The following is a 25035-nucleotide window of genomic DNA, read 5'->3' as shown; positions in this document are numbered from 1 at the left end:
GAGCCAACCGGGGCCCGGCGCGGCGCCGTGAGTCACCAGCGGGCGCGCAGGGCGGCCGGGCGGCTGCTATAAGAGCGCCGCGGGGACGGCCTCCCCCCGTGCATGTCTCCGGCTGCCGCCTCTGCTACACGCCTCTCCGCCCGCGGCGCCTGCCTGCCCGCGCACCCTGTCCCCGGCGCGGCGATGCGGCTGGACCGGCAGCGCGGAGACTCGAGCGCCTCGGCCGACGGAGCCGGGCGCGGCGCGGGACGGCGGGCGGTCCCGCGCTGCTGGGCGCTGCTGCTGCTGCTCGCCCTCGGCTGCCTGCGCGCCGCCGCCGACGGTGAGTGCGGGGCCGGGGGAGTGGGCTGGGGTGCGCACCGCCGGGGCAGCTCCCGCCGTTGCCCCCCGCGGCGATTTCGTCTCCCACCGCCCTCTCATTTTCCCTCGCTCTCTTATTATTTTCTCCCGCTCTCTCGGGCTGCCTGCCCGCTGCCCCGGGGGAGCGGGGCGGGCCCGGGCTCCCGGGTAGGCAGGGGGGGCGCTGCCGCTGCGCCTGCCCCGCCGCCCCTCGTGCCGGGCGAGGCGCCGCCTTCCCCCCGGGGCCCCGGGCGGCCGGAGCCGTGAGGGGGTACCGGGCCCGGGGCAGCACATCTCCCGGGGACCACGCGCCGCTGCGGTAGGGGCCCGGCCCCCTGATCGATGCTAAGGGGGAGGGTCGGGGAGGATTGGGGCTCTCTTGTGGGGTAGGAAAGAGGAGAACTTGGGAAGCTTGCGGCGTTAAAGGTGCTGTCAAACTGCGGGGCAACTTAGGCTTTGTATTATGCAGCGGTGTTGGTATGGCTCTAGTTCAGGGCCCAGGGTAACTACCATGAGCGATCTCCACCTGGTGGCACGGCTGAGTCCTGCTGGCGCCGGGTCCCTGCTCCTGGCGCTGGGCGCTCGCCAGTAGCGCTGCTCGTGGCCAGCTGCAGGGCTGCCTCCCGCCTTAGAAGCTGTTGCCCCTGTGGCAGGGGTCCTGCATACTGAGCCAGTGGATGGTCATTTAAAAATATTTTACTCTGAAGTGGAGGTAGTAATAATTCGGCTGACTGCTTTCTTCTTTGAGGAGCTGAGCTCCATCCTACTCTCCCAGGTAAGAGGTGGGTAGTTGAGGTGTCTGCATTGTCGTATGGCTCTTAAATCTCCCGACTATTGGCCTAAAGTAGGCCTAAGTGCCTGATCTTGGCGGTGTTTCCTATAACTGTGTGCAGTAGTTCAGACACCAGGTCCGTCGGGTAGAGCCCTACCAGCACCTTCTTGTATCTAGTCCTCATATAAAGAGAGACGAGAGAAATGTCTGCCTAATTACCTCTCATCTCCCAGTCATGTAGGTTGCTCCCATGTTTGGTGCACAAAAGACATGGTAAATAGCTGTAGAATGAAGGAACAAGCTGGCACTGAAACTGCTACTGCACTGTGCTCAGAAATTATCACAGAAGATACGCAGTGGAGGGTAATTAGTAGACTAGCTAACCAAGTTATTCTGATTGTTCCTTCAGTGTGAGTTAGTGGCCCCATCAGCTCTCTTCTACTAGTAGTTGCAGGGTCTGGGAGAAGTCTAAGCTAGTTCCTGTGTAAGCTCTCGAAAGGTTTCCCAATCACGGTTGGAAGCTTTTCTGGGACTTGGTGTCAGATGACAGTACACAAGTATCACATGTTTGAAGCTGCCCAGACAAGTAATCTGGCAATTTGCTTAAGGGGCTGAGACTAACAGTGATAGCAGAGATATGGAGAAAGGTAGTTTAACTTGGGTAGTCAGTGTAACTGTGCTTCACCCTACACCTATTGCTGCTTATGAGCCAACCCCTAGAATGTAGTTACCTGGAGAACAGTAAAATAATGTGTTAGCAGTCACAGGCTCTGATGTTACTGGTACTCTACATTTTTTAGCCTAAGCCTGATCCAAAAATCATTAGGTGTCTAGTGACTGAAGGGGCAACTGAGGTATGACTCCGTTGCTCAAGTAGCAGTGGATTAGACTGGTAGTGCCTAACTAAGTGGTTACCGGGTGTTGTAGAACTGCGCTTGGTGTAAGACAAGGGATCAAAGTTACTGGCTGTAACTAAACTTCATCTTAACTGGAGCTCATTTCAAGTGGCTATCAGAGTCTGACAGACATCTTCAGAAGTGGTCAGATGGTGACCTTTACCTTTGTGTGCCTGTGTGGGTGTTAGGTCTGGTTGATTTTTTTTTTTTTTTTTTTTTTTTTTTTACTTGTTTGTGGGCTATCAAAAGTAGTTGCTCAGACATTTCACTTGGTATCAGCTCCAGAAGCAATGATAGTGTCTTGGAATGGCATGTTGTTAGGATAGTAGTTGTAAAGTTATAGCTGTTAGTACCAAGTTCACCTATGATTTCTGTTAGCCTTGTGTGTAGCTTCCCTGTAGCATTTGGTCAAAATGATGTTACATTTGTAAGTCACAATGTACCAGGCAGCCTTAGCAAGCCTTTTCTGGTTATTCTAGCTTGAAATAGAGTAACTAAGCACCGTGGAGTTATTTTGGGATCTCCTTAGTGGCAGGCTTAGTCTAATATCTCTGTGTGCTATTTTGAGAAAGGTTGACTGTTCTCACTTTTGAACGCCTGGATGAGCAAGTCCTGAAACTAGCAGGAGTCAGTTGTTTCATATTTTATGTTGTAGTACAGTAAAACCTCAAATATGTAACTAGGGCTCACCTTCTTTTAGAGGTTGCTGGACAAGAAGGTATCAGGCTTAGAACAAGCTAATTGTGGCATCTACTCCCACTCTCAGGTGGCTGGGGTGTGCCATCTAGCACAAGGCAAGCTAATTGATTGACAGCTCATGACCAAGTAGTAGTAGCTTTACAAAACCACACTATTAGAAAGCACATGCTGATGTAATTCCCAACGAGAAAAGGAAATGGGATGGAAACAGTAAACACAAGAGCTGATATTCTGATTTTTGGTACTTTTTGAACACAGTTCCCATTGAAAAAGTTGTTACCTTTGCTCTTTCAAGCAGGCTACTGCTTTAGTCTGCCAGTTAAGGCTCCTAAAACATTAGCAGAAGTCAGTAAGATGCTGTTTCATCTCTTTGAGCAAGAATTTATGTGAGACATTCAGCAGATAGAATTGCTCATGTTGTTTTTTGCTTGTACTGTCCAGCATTTGTGAGTGCCTCATGCATGATGGCTAGACAATATAATGTAAAATGGCTGAGTACCTTCCTTCTACTTGGAAACTGTCTTGCATTTTGTGCATCATACAGAGAGGCTGTAAAATAACAAATAATACTCTACTAAAGTTTGGTGCCCTTTGAGGTCTGGAATGCCAGGACAAAGCACCCTCACTAAATGATGCAATAAAACAAGAAGGATGAGGAGTCTTGCATCATGCTCTAGTCATGTGCAGCCAGTACTGATGCACGGTGTTACACACTTGCCTGTGTGCATTCAGTGGAACAGCTCTGGCTTAGCTGCTGAAGATGCAGGCTGCTGCTTTTAGTGACAGTTATAACAGGGCTTCCAGGACAAAGCACGCTCCCTTGAGGGATGGGGTCATGCAGTTGCAGAGCTGAAGATACTCTGGAAAATGCACTCTTAAGGATCTTGCAGAACGCAGTACCTTACTCAAGCGTACTAACAAATCAAGACTTACCAGCTGTGAGACAATGGACTTAATTCCAGAAGGAAGTGGTAAATTACTTTGCTCTTTTAGCATCACACTTCTTTTAGTGTATACCAAGGAATGTCTCTGGGTGCCACTGTTTGAGGAGTAACATGAAGCATGAAATCTTGCTCAGATACAACACAGTTATCTAAGCTACCTTTACAGATGTCTTGGGGATTCTGCTGTAATGTGTTAGCAGCAGAACATTGAAATGCTAATCCAGCTTGACATTAATCAAATATAAACCTGGTTTGCTTAAAGTTTGAAGAGCTTTGAGAATGCAGCGCTAGGTGCAAGACAGCGGAGTCATTGTGGGCACACGCTTGTGCAGACTTGACCCTGTCTTGAAGAGGAAAACTGAGTAAGAATGACATTGAGACTGTTTGCTGCTGTTTGGCAGGTGGACTGTTACGGTGCTTAAACTCTGGCCTTGTACTGTGAAGGAAAGCTTTTGGCTCTATTTTCATGATTGAATAAGGTGACTACAAAGATTTGGAGCTCAGATCTGGTTTCATGTTGATGTTAAGCTGTTTATTAAGCTGGGTAGCTTCTTGATCAGTGGGGGAAGCAAGAAAGTATTGCTTAACAGCATTGAGGCTTAGGTTCCTTTTTTCATTGAAGGCGCGAGAGCAAAATGTGAGGAATCCCAATTTGCATGTGGTAACGGACGCTGTATTCCTCAAATCTGGAGATGTGACGGTGATGAAGACTGTTTAGATGGCAGTGATGAGAGTGCTTGTGGTAAGTAATCAAAATAATACCTCTATAGTAGTACTTGCTAGTTGGAAGTGGGGACTTGAGTAGATAGCAGGAGAGATGCTTATCCTGTCCAACACTTCTGGCAGTCAGAATACAAAGAAAAATTCCTTAGAACAATCACTTTTGATTCCTTGTATCCATCTGAGGCAGTTGAATTTTCCTGAGTGTTATCTAACTCCCCTGAAATTGGCAACTGAGACAAAGCTTGTGACCAAAATTCTTCACTTGTGAGAGTGATGACTGACAACAGAATATAAGCCTGTTCTCAGTTGTTTCTTCAATACACAATAGAAAATGTTTGCTATTAGCACTCTGCTGTTGGCTTTTCCATAGTTAAAAGCCCTGTTTTATATGTGAAAGTGAGTCTGCTGAGTCTCCTATAAACATTGTCTAGCTTTGGCTGCCAACCCTTGCTTTAAGCAGACGTAGAAGCCAAGATAGATGACTAGATTTACTTGGAGACGAGGCAAAACATACTCTATATCCAGCGCTGGTGTGGTTGAACTGCCAGTCTCCTCAAGTAGACCTAAACTATTACCCTAGAGTTACATAGTGCCATGCTTCTGTAATGACAAATCAAATGCCTTGGCTATAAACTCCAAGTTCAAAACCTAAATATTAATATCAATAAATCTTATTTTAACTCAAGTCTGTTCAAAGAAGCAGCTAATATAGACTAACCTGCTTAGTCTCCGTAGCTATAGTGGTCCTTCAGTGCCTGATTAGATAAGTATAAATGTTTCTCTGTACGCAGAATAACTCTGTAGGAAGTGTTCAACAGCACTGTTTTCTAGGTTGGTGGGGGATGACACCAGACATCCACGAACCAAGGATACTGAATAACTTTCCTAGGGCAACAAAGTTGATCCCTGTCAGTGATAAACAAGCTAAGTTCTGGTCCCTAAAAAAAGTCTTTTTCTCCCTTGCAGTGAAGAAGACATGTGCTGAATCTGATTTTGTGTGCCTCAATGGTCAGTGTTTGCCTAACAGATGGCAGTGTGATGGGGATCCGGACTGTGAGGATGGGTCTGATGAGAGTTCTGAACTGTGCCGTAAGTGAACCTGCTGGCATAGTGGTATAGGCAAGCCTGTGGGGAAGAGCATTTTGACTTCTTGCATGCTTGCAGTCTGACTCTCCTCCTAAAGGAAGGATGAACTTGTCTTGGGGAGCACCTTCCTAAGTGCTTGGCCATGTCAGGATCTTGAGAATTTTCACTGCTTTAAAAGATGCAGAACTGAGTGGGCACTCTGCACTTGTACTGGTAAGAGATAGAAAGTACAAGGTTTTACTTACAGTCAGAAGCAGCAAGCAGAACATGGCAGGCCTGACCACCACTGTGGCTTGTCCACCAAGTGATTGTTGTTCTCCAAGGCAGCTACTTTGCATGTGCCATCCCAATACTACCAGAGCTAGTGTAAGGACTGAGTATCTGACTACATGCTGGGTGTGGGAAGCAGTAGTGCAGAGGCTTGACTGTGAGGTCTCAGAATTAGCAGCTCTGGTCTGAAGTGTCATAACCCATCAAGGAATATCGATCCAGGAAGTGTCATTTCCTTGTATCAATAGGATCCACAGTGGGGAATACTTCAGCCCTCAAAGTCCTAGCGCACTTTGGCATTACTCCTCCCTACTACTACATATTGTAGCTCAAGCTGCTACAGTGTAACTGGTGTGCAATCACAAAACTACCACTACAAAGGTACCCTTAAAATAGTAATCTATCAGGAATTGGAAGCATCTCCTTTTACTGAACACCGCAGAATAGTACAGCCTTTTCCATTAATTTATACAGATGTTGGCATCTAAATAACTGCAACTTTGTCCAGACCTGAAGCCTTTCAGTCTCAGTTTTCAGGACAAATGCTGAAACCCAAGATCAGTAGCTCTTAGATTGAATGTAAACTTTTTTTTTCAATAGATACACGAACATGCCGGGTAAATGAAATCAGCTGTGGTCCTCAGTCAACTCAGTGTATCCCAGTGTCCTGGAAATGTGATGGTGAAAAAGACTGTGACAGTGAAGAAGATGAACAGAATTGTGGTAAGGAGAGAAATGGTGGCTGCATAGCTCTATTTGAAATTGACTTGTCTGGAAAGGAGCTAGCTGGGCAGTATACCTGGGAAGAAAAGTTTTTCATAGTATCAATATTTCTCCTACATTCATCTTGTTTTGCAGCCACTTAAAGCGAACTTTTTCTAGTGCTCCTCTATCCTGCTAAGTTAAGAGTTACAATAATGTAAGCTATTTAATGTGTGTCTTTCTTCTCTGCTAATTTTGGCAGTAGCCATAGGTAGGCTTAGTCACCTGGAAAGTCAACTGTCAGAACTTGTTCTCTGGGGAGTTTCTGAAATTGCTGCTTACATCAACAAATTGTCTCCTGAAAGTGTAGTAGCAACTTTTAGCTAAGGGCATAGCTGATCTACTTGATAGGTCTATCCTGAAATATCTGTGAAGCAGGGTTTCTGGTGTTTGGGTGGCAAAGAGGGGGAAACTTCAGGCTGGTACACAAGTAGAGCTGCCACTACAGCATTAGCTGCCACTCACTGGCACATTCCTGGCTTGTTCAGAAGAACTTGCATACATATGAGTTGCCTGAGCTGTCCTGAGACATATTTACTGTAACAAAAGCCACAGGGCTGGCTTCCATCAGAACCACCTTACCTGGATGGCCTAGTGAGACAGATCTTTAGACTTTTGGTATGTGTCTGTGGAGTCACCATCTTACTCAGCAAACAAATGCCTTAGTCTACAAGTAAATCTCCAGACAGTGTTTCTAATGAAGCTGATAAAACTATCAGCCTAGGTGTACTGAGCTGAGCTGCTAGCTACATTGCTATTGAACCAGCATAATTTGTACTGACATAAATTGCATGGGTATGCTTAACCACAGGATCAACTTGGGCAAGATCTTTGTCTGTTATCCCCACTGGCAAATGGGCCACTGCTGTCCTGGGGACCAGCACAAAACACTTCAGTTTCAAACTATAGTACATGCTGACCATCAGACTGCCTTAATCTTAGTCCATACTCCTGAGTCAGCAATTCTCTTAACTTCTGTCTTTGGCTCACAGGGTTAGAGCCTGCTTTCAGAAAGGCTTGCAATCAGAAGTGCAGGACAGCCTAGCTACTTCAGAAGATTATTTTCACTCAGTTCAAATCTGGTGCCTATCACTTACAATGTCCAGTGCCAAGGAGGATGGTCTGTGGAACCTAAGTGGTCCTGTAGGTGGCCATTTAGGCTTCCCTATTGCCTTATACAGGATGCTGATCTTCTGTCAGCTAACAGCTGATAAAAAAACCTGCAAAACAAAACACCTTCACATGAAAGTCAGCCTTCCTGTGATAATATACTAATCTCTCTTACTCCTGTTACCCTAGGTAATGTGACTTGTAGTCCAGCAGACTTCACATGCAGCAGTGGGCAATGCATTTCCAAGAGCTTTGTCTGCAATGGTCAAGATGACTGCAGTGATGGTAGTGATGAGCTGGAGTGTGCACCTCCTACCTGTGGAGTTCATGAGTTCCAGTGCAAGAGCTCGATTTGCATCCCCCTCAGCTGGGTGTGTGATGATGATGCTGACTGCTCTGACCACTCAGATGAGTCTCTAGAGCAATGTGGCCGCCAGCCTGCACCTCCTGTGAAGTGCTCTGCCAATGAGGTGCAGTGTGGCTCAGGTGAATGTATCCACAAAAAGTGGCGCTGTGATGGGGACCCTGACTGCAAGGATGGAAGTGATGAAATCAACTGCCGTAAGTTCACTTGGTCCTTCTGTAGGAGGTACTACTTGACTCCTCTTTTATTTCCTTTGCTTCAGTAAACCTCAGGAGTAAAAGTCTGTAATGACTGTGTCCTCAGCTTCTCGGACCTGCAGACCAGACCAGTTCAGATGTGAAGATGGGAACTGCATCCATGGGAGTAGGCAGTGCAATGGCGTGAGAGATTGTCTGGATGGCACAGATGAAGCAAACTGTAACAACGGTAAATGTGGAACTAAGCAAGAATAAAGTCTTTGCAGAATATCTGTTGAAGCTGGTAGTGACCCACACAACTTTCATTATGTCAGTTATTCAGTGCTCCGGACCTGGCAAATTCAAGTGCAGAAGTGGTGAATGCATAGATATCAATAAAGTGTGTAACCAGCAGAGAGACTGCAAGGATTGGAGTGATGAGCCCCTCAAGGAGTGTAGTAAGTGAATAAACTATTTGCACAAGGCTGACTACTGGTTATACTTAGATATAGCTTCTGAGTAGATGTCAGCAGGAATCCCCATTGGCACTTCTTGGTGGCATCCTTAAAACTGAGTTGTAACTAGTTAATAGGCTAGTTTTGTCCTAGCCAAACTGGCTGCTAGGATGATTTCTCTGTGGCCAGAAGGCACTTGAATGCATTAGAAACACTGAAATTTCAGGAGCCTTGATCTTTGCTGCTGCCTGCTTGTAGCATAGAGAAGGTGCTGGTAGCTGAGCAAACATGAATTTGAGGGGTGTCTCTTGCATATGACTTTGAGTACCAGAATGGTTTAGCAGACATGGCAGGCATCATCAGAAAATGGATGTGTACCTGGTAAAATGCATGACTAAGACTGTAATACTAAATATATGCATGCCTTTTCAGAAGTGGCTAATTCTCTCTTCTAGACATAAATGAATGTCTGGTGAACAACGGTGGATGCTCTCATATTTGCAGAGATCTCATTATTGGCTATGAATGTGACTGTCCAGCTGGGTTTGAGCTTCTGGACAGGAGAACCTGTGGAGGCAAGTATCTAGTAGTTTAACATGGACTCTACTGGTGGTACTGGAGGTGAGCATAAACTATTTTGTTGTTTTTACAGATATTGATGAATGTCAGAACCCTGGCATCTGTAGTCAGATCTGTATCAACCTGAAGGGGGGCTACAAATGTGAATGTAGCCGTGGCTATCAGATGGATCTTGCTACTGGGGTGTGCAAGGCAGTCGGTGAGTGTTGACATAAGACTTTTATATCCCCACTTCAAAATGAGTTGGCAAGTGATGCAATGTTTATACTACTGGGGTTTTTTCACTAGCTGTTGTGGTGTGTTACTGATATAACTTGTACAGATCTGATCACTACTAACACTTTGAATGATGCCATGATACAGTACTTCGAGCTGTGACATGAACTGCTTGTGTCTGCTCCCTCCTGGGCAGGAGGATCCTCCCCATCAGGTTGTGGAGGGAAAAAAGGATGAGATATGGTACAGCCAAGACCTCTGTCATCATCTGCTAGCAAGTGTGGAATGGCAAATACTAAATATGATGACTCTTAAAACTTTTTGTAAAAGAAAAGTATGTGACTGGATATCTAGACGTACAGATAACACTTAAACTCTTTTCACAGGGAAAGAACCAAGTCTAATTTTCACCAACCGCCGGGATATTAGGAAGATTGGCCTTGAGAGGAAAGAATATATTCAGCTTGTAGAGCAGCTAAGAAACTCTGTAGGTCTAGATGCAGATATTGCTGAGCAAAAGCTTTACTGGGCAGACTTCAGCCAAAAAGCAATCTTCAGGTAAATGAGCTTAGCTTCTGAACCTAGTGTGCTTCCCTGAACCATCCCATGCTTTATTCAAGCTCTTTCTCTGGTCATGACAAGATTCCTGGTGTCCTAAAGATGAAGTACAGTTGATGCAAGTTCCCACAGCTAGCAATGTGTATGGCTATTGCACTTCGTAGTAACTGCTGCTGCAGTTGTACAAAAGGCACTCTGTGGAATGTCCCACGTGTATCTTCTGACTGAAATCTTGTGCAGTATTTGCTGAGGTATGCCAAGGGATAGTATCTGTGGAGGAAGTGGTTGAAAGCAAGTAATTCTTGTCTTCCAGTGCCTCTATTGATACCCGTGATAAAGTTGGAATGCACATCAGAATCCTGGACAACATACACAGCCCTGCAGGCATTGCCGTTGACTGGGTTTATAAGAACATCTACTGGTCTGACTCAGCTGCAAAGACCATTTCAGTGGCTAGCCTAGACGGCACAAAAAGAAAGGTTTTGTTTTTCTCTGAGCTGAGAGAGCCAGCTTCTATTGCTGTAGATCCTATCTCTGGGTGAGTATTTGTCCTGGTTCTTTTAAAAGAGCAGACCTACCAACTACATGTTCTGATAACTGACTTAGGTAGTCTTTGTTAGTTATTGGTCATAATAAAGAGTGATACTACACAGTAATATAGTGCATCATACAACATAAATTCTGCTTCACAGCTTTATGTACTGGTCAGACTGGGGTGAGCCAGCAAAAATTGAAAAAGCAGGAATGAATGGATTTGACAGACAACAGCTTGTGACAACAGAAATCCAATGGCCTAATGGAATTGCTCTAGGTATGTTGAACTTGTCTCTGTGCCAGAGGTATTCTGGAGCTTTAGCAATTTTTTTGCTACAAGAGCTAAGGTCATTCTTCAGAGAACTACTTTCAGCTTCTGAGAAAGGGAAGTTTCTGCATGCCTGAAGACACTGCAACAGGCATTATCACTTCTCAGATACTGAAATAGTAACTTCTTGAACTGCTCTGTGTTATACTTGAGGCACAGGCCACATAGGCATCACTGCAGCAGCCCTCTGTATGCTGGAATGGTAAGAAACTAGGGCAACACTGCCACCATTCTCAAACCTGTGGGTGTTTCAATTCTTGAAGCAAGCTTTGGAGGTTTCCTCCATGTGGACACTAACTAAGTTTGGTGTTTTCCCCCTCCTAGATCTGGTAAAAAGCCGCTTGTACTGGCTTGATTCTAAACTACACATGTTGTCAAGCGTGGACTTGAATGGCCAGGATCGTAGAATTGTGCTGAAGTCATATATGTTCCTTCCTCATCCTCTTGCTCTAACCATTTTTGAGGTAAGAATGACTTCCTATAATCATTGTCAAAGATCCTCTTCTTGCGGGTATGTGGCAGGAATGATGGGGCTGATAGCATCATGGTGGTAATGGGATGCAATGGCATTGTCTTCTAGGACCGTGTGTACTGGATTGATGGAGAGAATGAGGCAGTCTATGGTGCCAACAAATTTACTGGAACAGAGTTGGTTACCCTAGTGAACAACCTCAATGAAGCGCAGGACATCATTGTGTATCATGAACTTGTTCAGCCTTCAGGTAATTTCAGTACAGTTTATAGTTAAGTCAGTGTATATTTGTAAGAAGCCTGCCCTGCCTGGATGGTGGTAAATGGTATCCCTTCACTGTACAGCAGTCTGTTTCTACTTCTGCTTGGAGTTTCTAACATAGACAGCCCCATGGGGGTTGAGAGGTCTAGTGGCAATTCCTCTTTCTTGGCCAGAGCAGCTATAAATCTATAAGCAGCTCAGACAAGTAATTCTACTGAAACAAACAATTACTGAGCAAATGCTTCTGCTACACACCTGGAGCATGAAGGCTCACTCCTGTTCACGCCTTAATTGCTTTACCAACAGGTAGAAACTGGTGTGAAGAGAACATGGCAAACGGAGGCTGTAGCTACTTGTGCCTGCCTGCTCCTCAGATAAATGAACATTCTCCAAAGTACACCTGTGCATGTCCCGCTGGGTACTTCTTGCAGGAGGATGGTCTGAGATGTACAGGTACTGTAACACAACTGAGATCTTTCCCAGGATGGATGGGGAAGGGGTAGGGGAGTATTGAACCTGTTAGTGGGAAGGAAATACAGTGGTATCGGCTGACAGCTTTGCTAGAATTAATCTGATGTACTTAATCTTGAAGGGGAGGGTCTTATGCATTAATATGGCCCTCAAAGTCTGCAGATGCTGTTCAATGTCCATGCTTTGCTTCTGCGTTCATCATTGTCATTTGCAACAAGAGTTTGTACCTCCATGGCTTTCTGCAGACAGCAAGCACAAGGACAAAACATACTCAGCCTCTTATAAAACAGGGGTATAAACTAACATGGCTGTACATATATATACAATGTTCTAAAGGTGATCAGCTAATGTTGCTGTCCAAGGAAGTCTGTACCTCCTTTTTGGTCCAGATGAACATGCTGCTGTGCTACTGTTGTCAGCACTGACTATGCAGCAAGCTTGCTTTGTCCAGTGGAGTGGAACTAGAAACTCCAAGGTGACACCTACTCTATTGTGTGTTGACTCTGACTGCCACAGAGTGCTGAATGCAAGGATGCTGGCCTCAGCTGGCTGCTCTGAAAGGTTGCTATGGGTATCAAAGGCTGTACCTAACCAGTAAACTTGTAAAACTAAAACCTCACTCAGAAAACCTTATACGAGGGATGGGATGGCTTATGATTGTTGTGACTTTAAATACCTGTAATGCATTCCTGGTTAACTGTCTGGCCGTGTTCTTGGAACTACTTTTCATCAAGAACTCTCTGCTGAGGGTGTGCTAGTGAAATAGCTAATGTCAGTGTTCCCAGTGAAGCTAACAAGCTGCATGATCATTTTTGCCATCTGCTAAACCTTCACTACCATGGCTCTCATAGCAAAGCCATTGCAGAACTTCAGGATTAACTGATCTATAATTAGTTCTTGATCTATAATTAGTTTCAGGTACTGGAACAACTGTGGCTTACACTGAGGCTAAAGATACCAGCACAACAGAAAAATCTCCAACTGTTGGACTAGTTCCTGGAGGTACTGGTCCCAATAACTAACACTGCTAAACATTAGAGAAATGAAATGCAAGCTGACCAACTAGCCTACTTGGAAGTTTTCTCCTTTGCATGCAAGTAGAGAACACAGGCCAGATCATTTGTGTAGTGTAACAGCTGGAGCATGTGTTAAACAGAATTAGTTTACATGTAACAGTGTGGAACCTATAGGTTCCGTGAAATCCCAGGAGTGCTCATAGAAGGCAAGCAATAAAGACAGATTCCAACTAACGCAGGATGAAGCATGTTAGGCTATTCTAGCAGTGTGCTACTGAGAAGCTAATCAAACAGGAGCTTCTGGGTTTGGGAAATGCTTGCATATGACAATCTGCCAGCCTGTCAGTACACAAGCTCACTGCATCAATTTCTTGTGCAGGACTCAACACTAGTGGTACAACCTCTGAAGTAACTGCAGCTGGAAGAACATCAGCAGCTTGGATCATTCTTCCTGCTGGTGAGTACAGCATTTACTAGCCTTTTGGACCCCTTGTGGTGGGACAGGCCACTCTTAAGAGCTTGACCTGACTCTACTTCATGTGTGCAATCTCTTTGTCTCCCTGCAGTATTGCTGATGATGGCTGCAGCAGCTGGCTACTTCATGTGGCGTAACTGGCAGCACAAAAACATGAAAAGCATGAATTTTGATAATCCTGTTTACCTAAAAACTACAGAAGAGGACCTCACAATTGATATTGGAAGACACAGCGGTTCAGTAGGACACACCTACCCTGCAGTAAGTAAACCTATTAACATGTCTGAGACCCCAGGTTAATAACTGGAGTAGAAAGACTGCTAAATGATACCTGAATTGAATTTAGGAGAGGTCTCTGCTTTTGAGAGCTGCTGGCTGCATGTAAACTACTGGGTTGAATCAACTGACAACTTTACCCTATAATCAAGGTTAAAGTTGTAGTAGGTAACTAGTGTCTGTACCTGGGATGGAGTAATCTGTACTGAATGTGGTCACTAGCCTGCAGGATTAGCAATGATGTGTGTTGTTTTATGTATTTTGTTAGTGCAACTGTAGCTAACTTGTACTTACTTTTTTACAGATATCTGTTGTCAGCACCGATGATGATATGGCGTGAGCACTGGATCAGGAATCACTTTTAGTTTACTAGTGTCTTACACTCTTTGGGGATAGTAACCAGGTTTGTGGCTGAAGGACTTCCTCCATTCTTGGAAGAAAGAAGATACTTTCTGTATTTATGGAACACTTGTGTAAATAGCTATTTTATACAGCTTAACAACTCTGTAAATACCTGTCCACAACAATTCAGCTGTTAGTGGTTACAGTTTTATCAGTAACCCTTGGGTTGGTTAGTCAGTAACATCACTGACCAAATATAAAGCACTTTCCATAGAAAGCCATATTCCAGCCACAACTTGTAACACCTGTACATATGTCTATAGGCCACTTGTAAATAATTATTGGAAAACCACTATCAAGCACTTTGAAATACTTCAGATGTAAATTATTGTACACACTTTTTCAATGATTGGGGCAATGGCAATAGGAAAAAACGGGTTACTGTGATTGCCAAAAATTTGTAAACATAAGTAATTTTGTATGTATGATTGAAACAATCTTGTCTGTTACCTCTTAGAGGTCTACAAAAATGAATGATCTTTAAGAAACCACTGTAAAACTCAAATGCAGCCGAGGGGATAAAAATAAAATGAGTCAAGCAGCTAAAGTATTTTCTCGATTATTATGTTAGCACTGAATAAAATGGTGTATCTCAAGTTGAAGGCTTTAGTAGGCTGTGCTACCACTGCCAGCCAGATCATGAAGTATTTCTTCAGTTATTTCAGCAGTATTCTAGGCAGCTAAGACACTTGCCAGGTTACGTGTTTGTTCTTGAGACTAATAGTCTGCACAGAGTAATGTACAGAGTGGGTCTCCTATCACAGAAGTCCAGCTGATCTCTTAAGTTAGGACTAACAGTGGCTGAAATTACTCAACTACTACTGCAAGGTTTTGAGAGGCAGCATTAGCAGACATGGGAGATGGAGACAGGCCAGAGCATGGTCTGCCAGGTGAGTGTGAGGTCCTTGCAGTGTCTGGCTGGTGGCAGTTACTCCCCATAACTTTTGTAGTAAGAGGTACTACTTGACTCTTGCTAATCCTTCCCCCTGTGAGGTAAGAAGAGGTTGCTTATGGTGGGAGGGATGCAGTTTCAAGGCTATGGCATAGTTTGGAAGAAGCTATAATCTTTAGTGATGACTTGTTAAATAATTTTCAATCAATCCTGTCTCTAAAATAGGAACAATGAAAATCCTCGAGTCAGATTTTGGATCAGTTCCTGGGCTTGCTGCTAATGCCTGTTCTCATTGCAGCTACAGCTGGGGTCTGTTCTCTTAATGGTCTTCTTGTATTGTGGGCTCCTTTATTAACAGATGAGGACAGCTGCGAAGTTGTGCAGATTTAAAATAAGTTGTTTCTAGCAAGTTCACAACTCTTTGGGGAGTTGAAGCTTCTAACCAACTATCACTGGCAACTCAACTGCAGACATTTAAGATATCTGAAACTCATGTGGGCTAAATTGTCTTGCAAAGATTAGGATGTAAAGGGGCCTCTAAAGTTTGTGGCTAGCAATACTGTATCTATTTTACCAAGTAGTTTTTGGGGTAAAGTGCATTTCATAGCTGCCTAATATGTGAGGTTCATTAGTCGTGGGATAGAATTCAACTTTTTCAGTTAGACATCTAACTCTGGATACTCTGAAGTATTTGTGTTCAAATGTGACAAAACAAAACATAATTCTCAGTCAGAAGGTGACTATAAAGTCACATGGCACCTAATTATGGGAAAATGCTCTGCCTTCCCAGTCTTTATAAAGAAGAACAGCTCTACTTTTTTGCTGAAGTTCATTGCTCTTACCAGTATTGTACCAAGTGGTGTAAGGAGAGACCAGTAAGACCGATAAAGACATTTCTTCCTGAGGGTAATATTTATTTGAAGTAGCAACTTAAATCTGTTTTGGGAACCTGAGGTAGTTTTGACAGTGTGGGCTCTAGGAATTTTTCTGAGTTTACTCCAATGTGCTGAACAAAGAATAGTGCCTTGACATAACAAATTAGTTCCTATAGTCTAGAGAAGACTTAACACTTTACCAGATAGAACTTCTATGGTTTCATATAGCAGGAGGGAGGACTGGGAAATATAAGGCAGTAGCAGGAGCTGATATGAGATGGCCTGTACTTATTTGCAAATGTTGTTTGGTTTTTAGTCTCACTAGGTTTATTCTTTCCTGCCCCTCTTCATTTTTGTGTTATGAAATCATTGTTTACTTCCACAGCAGGCTTGGAGAGTAGTCAGGGATTCCTTCTGTAAAAACAGGTCCAACTTGCATTGACAAATACCTTCTTCTCTTTGAACAGTTTTTTTTTTCCCCTGCCATCTTGAAGTGTTTGACTGGTTTACTCCTTGTCATAAGACTCTTTTGGCATCTAATGAAGGTGGTATAGCTGTACTGAGCACTCCTGCAGCAGCCCCCTGTGGCTGTGCTGGTGTCCACCAAAGTAATTCTCTGCAATCATCCCTTCTAAGCTCCTCTGCTGCAGTCTTGGGGTATCCCAGAGCAATGGGACATTACTAACATCTTTGCTAAGATTTCAATGTTGAGTTGACTTTATATTCCTCCTGAAGAATTTTCTGCTTATAGCTACAAAAATATGGCTTTAGTTGGTTATTGAGTATTCAAGGTAATGGTATGTTTTTGCTTCACAGAATATTTAAGGCCTCTGGTTCTAAATACTGCCTATTTCTGTTCAGTGTCTGCTAGCCAGTGTGAGTGCAAAGCTAAATTTGAATCTGGCTCTTTCTTTCCCTTATAAACACGCAAATTTCTCTTAATACACTCCCTCTGTTCCCACATAATTTTCTGTCTCCTCTGTGATCTGCCTGTGTTTTTACAGCACTGTAAATACTTTACATTATTGCTCAGAGGGAAATTAACATAAAGGGAATTGATGCTGCTCATGTGATTTTTCTTCCCCTTTGCACCTTGTTCCTCTACAGCTAGCTACAATATGCCTTTTCCAACCCAACTTGTATTTGCCTACATTGATTTTAATGAACATACCTTTTTTCCAATCAGATCTTTCCTGAAACAGTGAAGATCCATTTATCTATTTTTATGTAAGTGCTGAATCGTGCTAGATAAGAGAAAAAGTACAAAAACAAAGACTTAGGCTGGAAGAAATATTGTGGGAGCCCTCAGAAAAAGGAAAAAAGCATACAGCTACAGAAGCACTCTTCACTTCACAACCTAGATGTAAGTGGAGGCCTGCCAGTACTTTCTGTAGATATGGCACAGTATGTCTGTGGAGAACTGTGCTCCTCTTCCTTCTTTGAGCTGGCTCATAACAGTAGTTGGTATTGTCACTTACTGGAAGAAGGTGTTTGGAGAGGTCTGCCTGCTCTGTTGAAGCGCAAAAGCCAACTTAATACATTCTTGGCTTGCTGGTTTTTGCTTTTCCTCACCTGAAGGAGATTTGAAATTTGCCCATATCAAATGGAAAATTCTGACAGACAGGCTGTGCAATCAGTTAGGCTGCTGACTATCTAGGCTGTTGAACATCTGAAGTAAAGACTGCCTGGGGAAAGAATGATTGATGGTCTTAATTCTCCTTGCACAGCCCTGGTTGGAACACTTCCACACCAATGTGAAGCAGTGGAAAATGCTTCATGTCATACATGAAACTTCTCCCCACCCCAACAACCTAAACAGGTAACTGAAGGCTAACTTCGCTAACATACTCTTTGGTATATAATAAATTGCTTGGACATAGAAAACACTAAGCATTAAATCAAGACAAATGACTGGGGAAAACACATTTCATATAAATGGTTTTTTGCTGTAGAGATGTCCTCTGTAGAAAAATAAACAGTTTTTAGGTAACTTTTTCCCTCCTTCCTAGACATCCTTTCCTGTAGTCAAACTTCAAAATACATGGAAATGTTTTATTGTACTGTCAGTGCATAGATTTAAGGTTGGTAGTTGGATAGCAATGAAAAAATATTAACATTCAGCAGACTTGTTTCTTTCCAGTGGAAAGTATTTTTGAAAGGCCTCTTGGAAAGGCTGATCCTTGAATGCAGTCAACACCACAACCCTCTAGAAACAGTGCTGCATCTTCTAATGTCCCCTTTGTGGATGTGTGCAGCTGAGAAGTGGTGGTTTGGTTTAGACAGCTTATTCCTTTTTTGGGCCCTTAAATATATAAGAGCTCATATGTGCATTTAAATGAAGGCTTTCAAGCAAGTTAGATTGTGGTTTGGTAATTCCACAGTGTGTTGTGGCTGCTGTTCTCTTAAGTGACAAATACTGTGAATTTCCAACTTTTTGGCTGGTGCCTCTAGTGGTAAAAGAAGTTAATTCCATGAACTTTCTTCAAATAATGATCCTTAATAAAGCCTCAGTACAAAATTCAAGTTACATGTGCTGTATTCATGCAGGAGCATTCTGGTTTTACCAGGAGAAATGCTGATTATTCTTTCATTAGACAGCATTCAACCCACTGCCCCTCTCCCCCAACTTTTTTTGGTGGAAGAATAGGTCGAAGTCATTTTGGAGGCAGAGGGAGTGGGAGGATGGTGTCTCTAGAATCTATGTGTAAGTTGTTGGTTGTGATCCATACACATTATCAGGTAAAACCTGGCAGTTTTGTAAATGTAGTATACCTATATCTTGTCTCAGAAACAGAGTTTGAACAGTTGCTTGGACAGAAGTGGGTAGCTGCCAGATTGTAGCATATAGAAAGAGCTATTTCTTCCTAGCTAATGAGAGAAAGAAAAGCTGTAAAACTGCTTGCTTACAGAGAGCATAATTCAAATGGTGGCAGGAGCGCTGCATTTCAGTATTTGATACAGTCCATCCATTTGAGAGAAAAACCACTCAAGCCATTTTTCACCATCTTAGGTTTCAGATGCAAATAGCCACTGACTACTGAAAACTAACATTTTGATAGCTGTCTTTGTAATTCAAATGTCACAGGCAAGCAGTGGGCATTCCCAGTTACATGATACCATCTAAAGGTCCCGTGTTGACCATCAAGAATCTCTAGCAGAAGACTGTTTAGTGCTCCCTGTATAAACATGAGATGTGACTTTCACTAGGAACTACCCCAACACTTTCTTTTAGTGTTCAGCAGTTACAAGGATCCACTCCAGAGTATGGCCTCTGCAAGTGGCTGTGAAGTATAGCATTAATAATTAGACCTGACATTCATTTTGTTCCTCTCCTCATCTGACACTTCAGTAGCAGTTAGTTAATTTAACAAACATTAAGTGGCAGTTTTTTACATGGTACTGTAGGGGCAACTGAGAAAGTGAGTCTGCCTTTAAATTACCTCAGAATGAAAGGAAGTCAAGCAGCCAGCCTGGTCATTAGGAGCCTAACAATCACATTAACGAATCAGTGAGGAATTGAAATAATCACAACTTGTGTAAATCAGTTAATTATTTTCAGGGCCTCTTGTCCCTGTAGGGAAGAAGTGAAACTTCACTTTCTGCCTCAAGAGGCAGGGCTGAACCAGGGGTCTGCTGTGAGGAAGCCAATCCCCCCAACAGAGAAGATACCTCCCGTGTGTTTGGATATGTGGCAACTTCCCCTTTGCCTGCACTTCCTCTTTTAGTTGTTTTTTAGAAGACTCTTGATGTTGTAAAACGAGGTCTTTAGTGTTAGCCATAGATCGCAGGAGGGAACCTGACCTAAATTCATAGCAATCAGAAGCAACTGCATGGGTAAATCCCAACAACAAAAGCAAGATATGCAAAACCCCCACTGCTCACGTTGCAAAAGGTAGGGCAACCAAAATAGCACAGAGTTTAGGAGGCCTCCATTAGGCCTGCAGCAACATCCTTAGGTGCCCTTTGAAAGCAAAGTGCCTGCCAGCAAGTCTGGGTCTTATGGAAATGCTCCAGTCATCTTCTGAGGGCAGTGTGCCATGCCTCATCCATCTGTTGAAACAAAGCATCAAGGACTAATAATCAGGCAGAAGGATGTCCTGTGTTAGTTAAGATTTTCAGAAATTAATATTAGAAGGGGAACAATACATTGAAAACAAGAGCATAAAATCAATTTAAGTCAAAGGTGAAGCCGCCATATTAATTCTTCTTGCAGGTAATCCTTCTCAGTACAAGCTGTTAATTTATGAGCTGCATTAAATACTGTTCTCTAGTTTGACTATCTATGAAAGTCCAGAAGGCCAGCTAGGCACAGCTCAGCTCTTAAAATGATGAGGATTAAAAGGGCCTTAACCAGGCAGTAACAGGGAATATACATTAACAATTACTTTATTTTGGTTCATAGTATTTGTTACAAATAGGAAGGAAATCAAATCAGTGTCTTTTCAGCTTGGCAAATTTATAGCTTGATATGCTAGGAACTTACAGCTTGCTTTTAAAAGGAGTACACAGAGAAGTGTACTGACAAAGAGCCCAGTTTACTTAGTACAATGTTCTTGAGAGAAGAAAGAAAACTAGGAGAAATCCTCAGCTTGGCACAGGAGAAAATGCCTCACTCAGCAATTTATCTTAAGCGCACAAGCTGACACAGTTAGCTACAAAGAGGAATTGTCACAGGATCCCTTGGCACTCCAGAGTTACTGTGTGCTGGTCCATCATGTTTGAGTGTTTAAGCTTTGTGGACCTTAGAAGTATGACTAGACAATATAGTCCCGTGCTTTGTAAGGAGTTGCAGCTGCCTTTGGATTAGGGATGTATGAAAGGCTATTAAAGAGCTCATGTGGTAAGTAAGTGGAAAGTGTGTTGCACTCATTCTGCTATTTGTTTCCTGCATCATTTAAAGCAAATCTCTTCTATGCCTCAGCTTTCCCACTGTACCAAGTCACGGGGTTATTGCAAATATAAACCAGAGCCTGTTAAGCTCTAGGGGAATGATGGGTGCACACTCATCTGCAGAAGCACATGTGTATAAGCAGATTTCATTTAAAAATGCCCAATGCCATCAGTTAACCAAATTTTAGCAAAGACCTGAGGTGAGTTGTTCTAGCATTCTGCTGCTGTGGTTTTTCTGGTTGGCAGTGTAGGTGATTGTCCTGGTTTTGGCCAAGGACAAGGTTAATCTTTGGCAATAGCCGTGAAGGGGCATGGCCAAACCCTAATGTTATTCCGTATCACCTCAGATCGCTGCCAGGCACAGGCAAAGGGACTCTTGCTTCTAAGAAGGGTGAGATTTCTGCCTGGGAGAAAGCATGGTAGGGAAGAGCTGGTTGGGATTCCTCATGGGATTTCTGTGTAAATTGTTTCTTTGTCTTACACATTTTGTTATTAATATCGTTGTTACTGTTCATTTTCTTATCTCATTGCTGTTTCCAGTAAATTGTTCTTACCTCAGCCTATGATTTTCATCTTTTGTGCCTCTGATTCTCCTCTCTATCCTGCTGGACCGAGAAGCAGGAGGAGGGGGAAGGAGGAAGGCAGGGAGTGAGTGAGTGGCAGTGTGGTTTGGGGTCTCAGGGGGGACACTGAACTGGGGACTACCCTTCCTAAACCACAGATGTGCACCATAAGGACATTTACTTCTCTATTAATTGTAAGATTTTGCATTAAACATGCTGAGCTAAAGGAGACAGAAAAGAGAAATTACATATATATGAAGTTTAATCCAACCACAGAAACTGTGCATATGTTCGTTCTGCAAGACATACTGCACTAGTCTGAGATGCAAACAGCATGTTTGAAAGAAACAGAGTAAGCACCAAATATTGTGTCATTAACTGGATTTCAAATGGCCATGGAAAAATCCTTGGAGGTCATTTTGTACAGCCTACTGCTCAGAGCAGGGCTTCTTTCAAAGTTAATCAGGTTGCTTGTCTGGGCAAGTTTTGAGTTTGCAACTTAGATCAGACTTCATTACTCATTTTGATTAACATATCTTTATGATGCTAGTTTCTTTTAGCAATGAGTTGACACGGCTTTCTGGTACACGGACACAAAACAAGGAATTGTTCTCTGAAAAGAGAAATGGACCCAAATGCAGATGTCAGCCATCAGAGTGAGTAAGAGGAAGTTCTTTGGCAAAACTAGCATAATGTTTTCAATGAAAATAAATGTATTTCAGGACTTGACTGAGTGAGCCTTATATGTTGACATGCTTAAGACTGAATTTTTTTGTTAACTCACAGCTTCAGTCCGTAGCTCCAAGACTCATGCTGTTCATATGTTCCAGTTACATGGGAAGTTCAGCAATAATCTGGATTTACTTCATGTTGTTTGGAAGTCTCATACACGTGCCTACTGTACTGGTCATGCATTAACAGCATAAATACATTTTCTAAAGCATTGAGCTAATAGTGTAAGAAAAGGCCTTAGGGATGTAGTGTTGTTTACCTTCAGATGTTTCTATTCAGTTTTATAGGATTGCCACTAAGAATATTTTAAATCAGTATTTCTCTTAAACATAACAAAATTATGATACACTGCTGTGATTGCAGCATTTATATTGTGGTAGTGCTAAACCATCTATGTCCTAAGGAACTGGAGGGTTTATCAAAAGTGTAAGTTAAAGGGAAGGAAAAGGAAAGTGTCTTGGGCTGATTAGTTTATTCATCCCAAAGACAAAAAATAAAAATCAACTTAATCCAGCTTGCAAACAATACCATTTTATCTTTAGGACACAGGACTGGCATAGAAGCTGGATGTACTGCACCAATCTGCCCATCCTTTACTGCATTAAAGGAGGACAGTTGAATAAAATGTGCTATTTAGAAAACTGCCTGGTGGCATTAAAAAAAAAATCAGTAATTTGTTAGATCTTTGCTAAAGCTGTAGTACTGAACATGTGAATAGTTCCCTGACTTTGCCTGTTTTAGTTCCAATTCTGCACTGCCTGCTCCCTTGAAGTAGGCATTTTTCCACTGCAATTGGTCTTTTTTAAAACAGCCACAAAGAAGTGTTTAATTTCTGTGTCTCATACTTTCATTTTTAGTTTCTACAGTGCTGATCTTCCTTCTCAACAGACTCCTGAAGTCATTAGCAAACATGAGCAGTCTGGATAATCAGTTACACAGGAAGCAAGACATCAGAGTCAGTAAGTAGGAAGAGAGACATCTTTCTGCTGGAGGCTATGTCACCCCTGTATTGCTATGATATCAAAGCAACCAAAGGCTTTTTTTTTTTTTTTTCTGCTCTGCAAACAGTGCTGAGCATTCAAGTTAGTGTGCTGAAGAAATAAATTTCAGTGGTAAGCTGGCAGACCACTCCCCACCTGACTTCTATACCCTGGCCCTTCTGCAGTAACAAAAAAGAAGCACAGATGTGTCTGCAGGAGAACTGAACAAATTTGGAGTGTGATGTGGCCAGAGATCACACTTAACCAGAGCACTGCTGCAGCCTGGCAGACCCTTTGCTGCGTGGTCCCATGTGGGACTGATCCTGTTCGTACTGGGGGATTGTGACAGCCCTGAAGAAGTGAAGGAGCCCGAAAGTTGTACGGTTGCTCAGTTCCTTCCCTTGCAGCTGGGACCTGAGCCAAGCACAGGCAAGCCCTGAGGATGTGTGCTGTCTCTCCCCCTCCTCCATGCAGCAGCTGTGCACTCCAGCACCCAAATAAATCTTAATCACTCCATGGTGGCTCTTTTGTTCAACTGTTTTTAAACTTGGAGACCCATTTATGCCGTCAAGTTAACACAAGACTCAGGCCTTGAATCTGCATTGTTGTCTGCTTTGTGCAGTAATTTAATGGGCATGCCAAATGGTAGTTGAACAGCACTAAACCCTTGACCAGCTTTTTTTTTATCTTTTGTGTACAGACAATCGATTATACAAGAGGCAAAAGAGCTTGTTTGATGTAAAACAAGCTGCAAATTTTGCCGTATTGTTATTCCCATCCTCACTACAATTAATTAAAATTCCCTTCATGCAACTAAAGGAGAGTGCCATACTGAGATATATCCCTGACTGTACCCAGGCATAACAATTGATATTAGGTGCATTGTGCACACATTAGGTGGAACAGTTTTTTTCTTCTGAATGTTTATGAAAGTTTGCCCTGTTTTCAACAAAACCAAAACAAAATTATTAGCTTTAGATAAAGGGGGAAAAGGAACGGCACAGATTACAACAATAAATACCATGTATTAGGAATTTTTTTTCTTGGTTACTGCTTCAGAGTTAGATATTGCTTCCATTATAACAGTATAAGAATATAATTTTCTGTGTCTGAGACCCTACATGTGAGATATGACTGCGTAGAATCTGTGGCACAGTCCTTCCTCAAGCATCCACAAGAAGCTGGCACCCTGGGACTGAAAGCTGGTTTCCTCAAAGTAGCATCTTCATAGCCAAAGCAACAGCCTGAAAGTAACAGTCAACTAAGTTCAGCACGACACATTTTACAGGAGAAAAATCTCCAGCATCAGAGATTTTAGAACAGCTGTTAGAACAGCATCAGAATAGCCTAGATGGTGGTGGTAATGAAGATATTACTGAGATGGCTTGGTTAGATTTTTCAGCAAAAGTCTTCTATCTCAATTGTCAGGTAGCTTGCTGACTGCTCTGTGCAGCAAACCGCAATCTTTGCACAAGGGGAAAATGTCTGTGATGCTGTAATGGTCTGGAGTGTATATTTATTGCATAACAATTTAATTTTTTTGAGTCTATAGGGTTTGCCACAATTACATCAGCTTAAGAAACGAATGAAGCTTTAAGGACACACCCTGAGTTTAGAATAACCCTTCTCTTCAAGAATAATTTTGATCTTTAAGAAACAAAGAGCGTTTTCTTCAGTTTTTTGGGTTGAGAAATCTATTTTTACCACATGGTGTCAAATGCCAGAAGGAGTTCTCTTACTTGAAATTATTTGAAGAAAACATATATGACATATTTCAATAGTGACATTCTAAGATTCAAACTGCCCTGAGTGAAAAAGGACATCTTCATAGGTTTAAATATTTGAATGGGTAGAATTATCTGTGTTACTTAAAAAAAGAAAAAATACCCCTAACAAAATAATTGGAAGCAACATTTTAT

The 25035-nt window shown here is 42.9% G+C and overlaps 1 protein-coding gene across 3 annotated transcripts; it reads left to right on the top strand.

The window, feature by feature from the left end:
* Positions 1-79: 79 nt before the first annotated feature.
* On the top strand, positions 80-18474 carry VLDLR (very low density lipoprotein receptor). 3 transcript variants are annotated; one of them, XR_005603796.1, is made up of 20 exons: positions 80-322; positions 4273-4392; positions 5340-5462; positions 6330-6452; positions 7791-8162; positions 8269-8391; positions 8477-8599; positions 9052-9171; positions 9249-9374; positions 9778-9949; positions 10263-10487; positions 10642-10760; positions 11136-11275; positions 11392-11533; positions 11851-11997; positions 12928-13017; positions 13411-13488; positions 13598-13767; positions 14087-17314; positions 17679-18474. XR_005603796.1 is itself a non-coding variant. In XM_039566699.1 (19 exons), exons 1-19 carry the CDS (start codon positions 103-105, stop codon positions 14120-14122), a joined length of 2769 nt encoding a protein of 922 aa, XP_039422633.1. In that variant the 5' UTR covers positions 80-102; the 3' UTR covers positions 14123-18474. The 3 variants fall into 3 exon arrangements, 2 of the variants coding, with proteins under 2 accessions (XP_039422633.1, XP_039422634.1); XM_039566699.1 differs by having other exon boundaries at positions 14087-18474; XM_039566700.1 differs by lacking the exon at positions 12928-13017 and having other exon boundaries at positions 14087-18474.
* The last annotated feature ends 6561 nt before the right edge of the window (positions 18475-25035 follow it).

This window comes from Corvus cornix, chromosome Z, assembly GCF_000738735.6.
Source record: "Corvus cornix cornix isolate S_Up_H32 chromosome Z, ASM73873v5, whole genome shotgun sequence".
Classification (NCBI taxonomy): Eukaryota; Metazoa; Chordata; class Aves; order Passeriformes; family Corvidae; genus Corvus; species Corvus cornix.
The sequence above is the reverse complement of the archived record's forward strand: the minus strand, read 5'-3'. Positions and strand labels throughout refer to the sequence as shown.

Excerpts from the sequence above, each read along its gene's own strand:
- VLDLR (XM_039566699.1), top strand. The coding sequence starts at position 103 with ATGTCTCCGGCTGCCGCCTCTGCTACACGCCTCTCCGCCCGCGGCGCC. Across the intron at positions 9,950-10,262 it reads AGCCAAAAAGCAATCTTCAG|TGCCTCTATTGATACCCGTG; the intron begins GTAAATGAGCTT and ends CTTGTCTTCCAG. Across the intron at positions 13,489-13,597 it reads TTGGATCATTCTTCCTGCTG|TATTGCTGATGATGGCTGCA; the intron begins GTGAGTACAGCA and ends GTCTCCCTGCAG.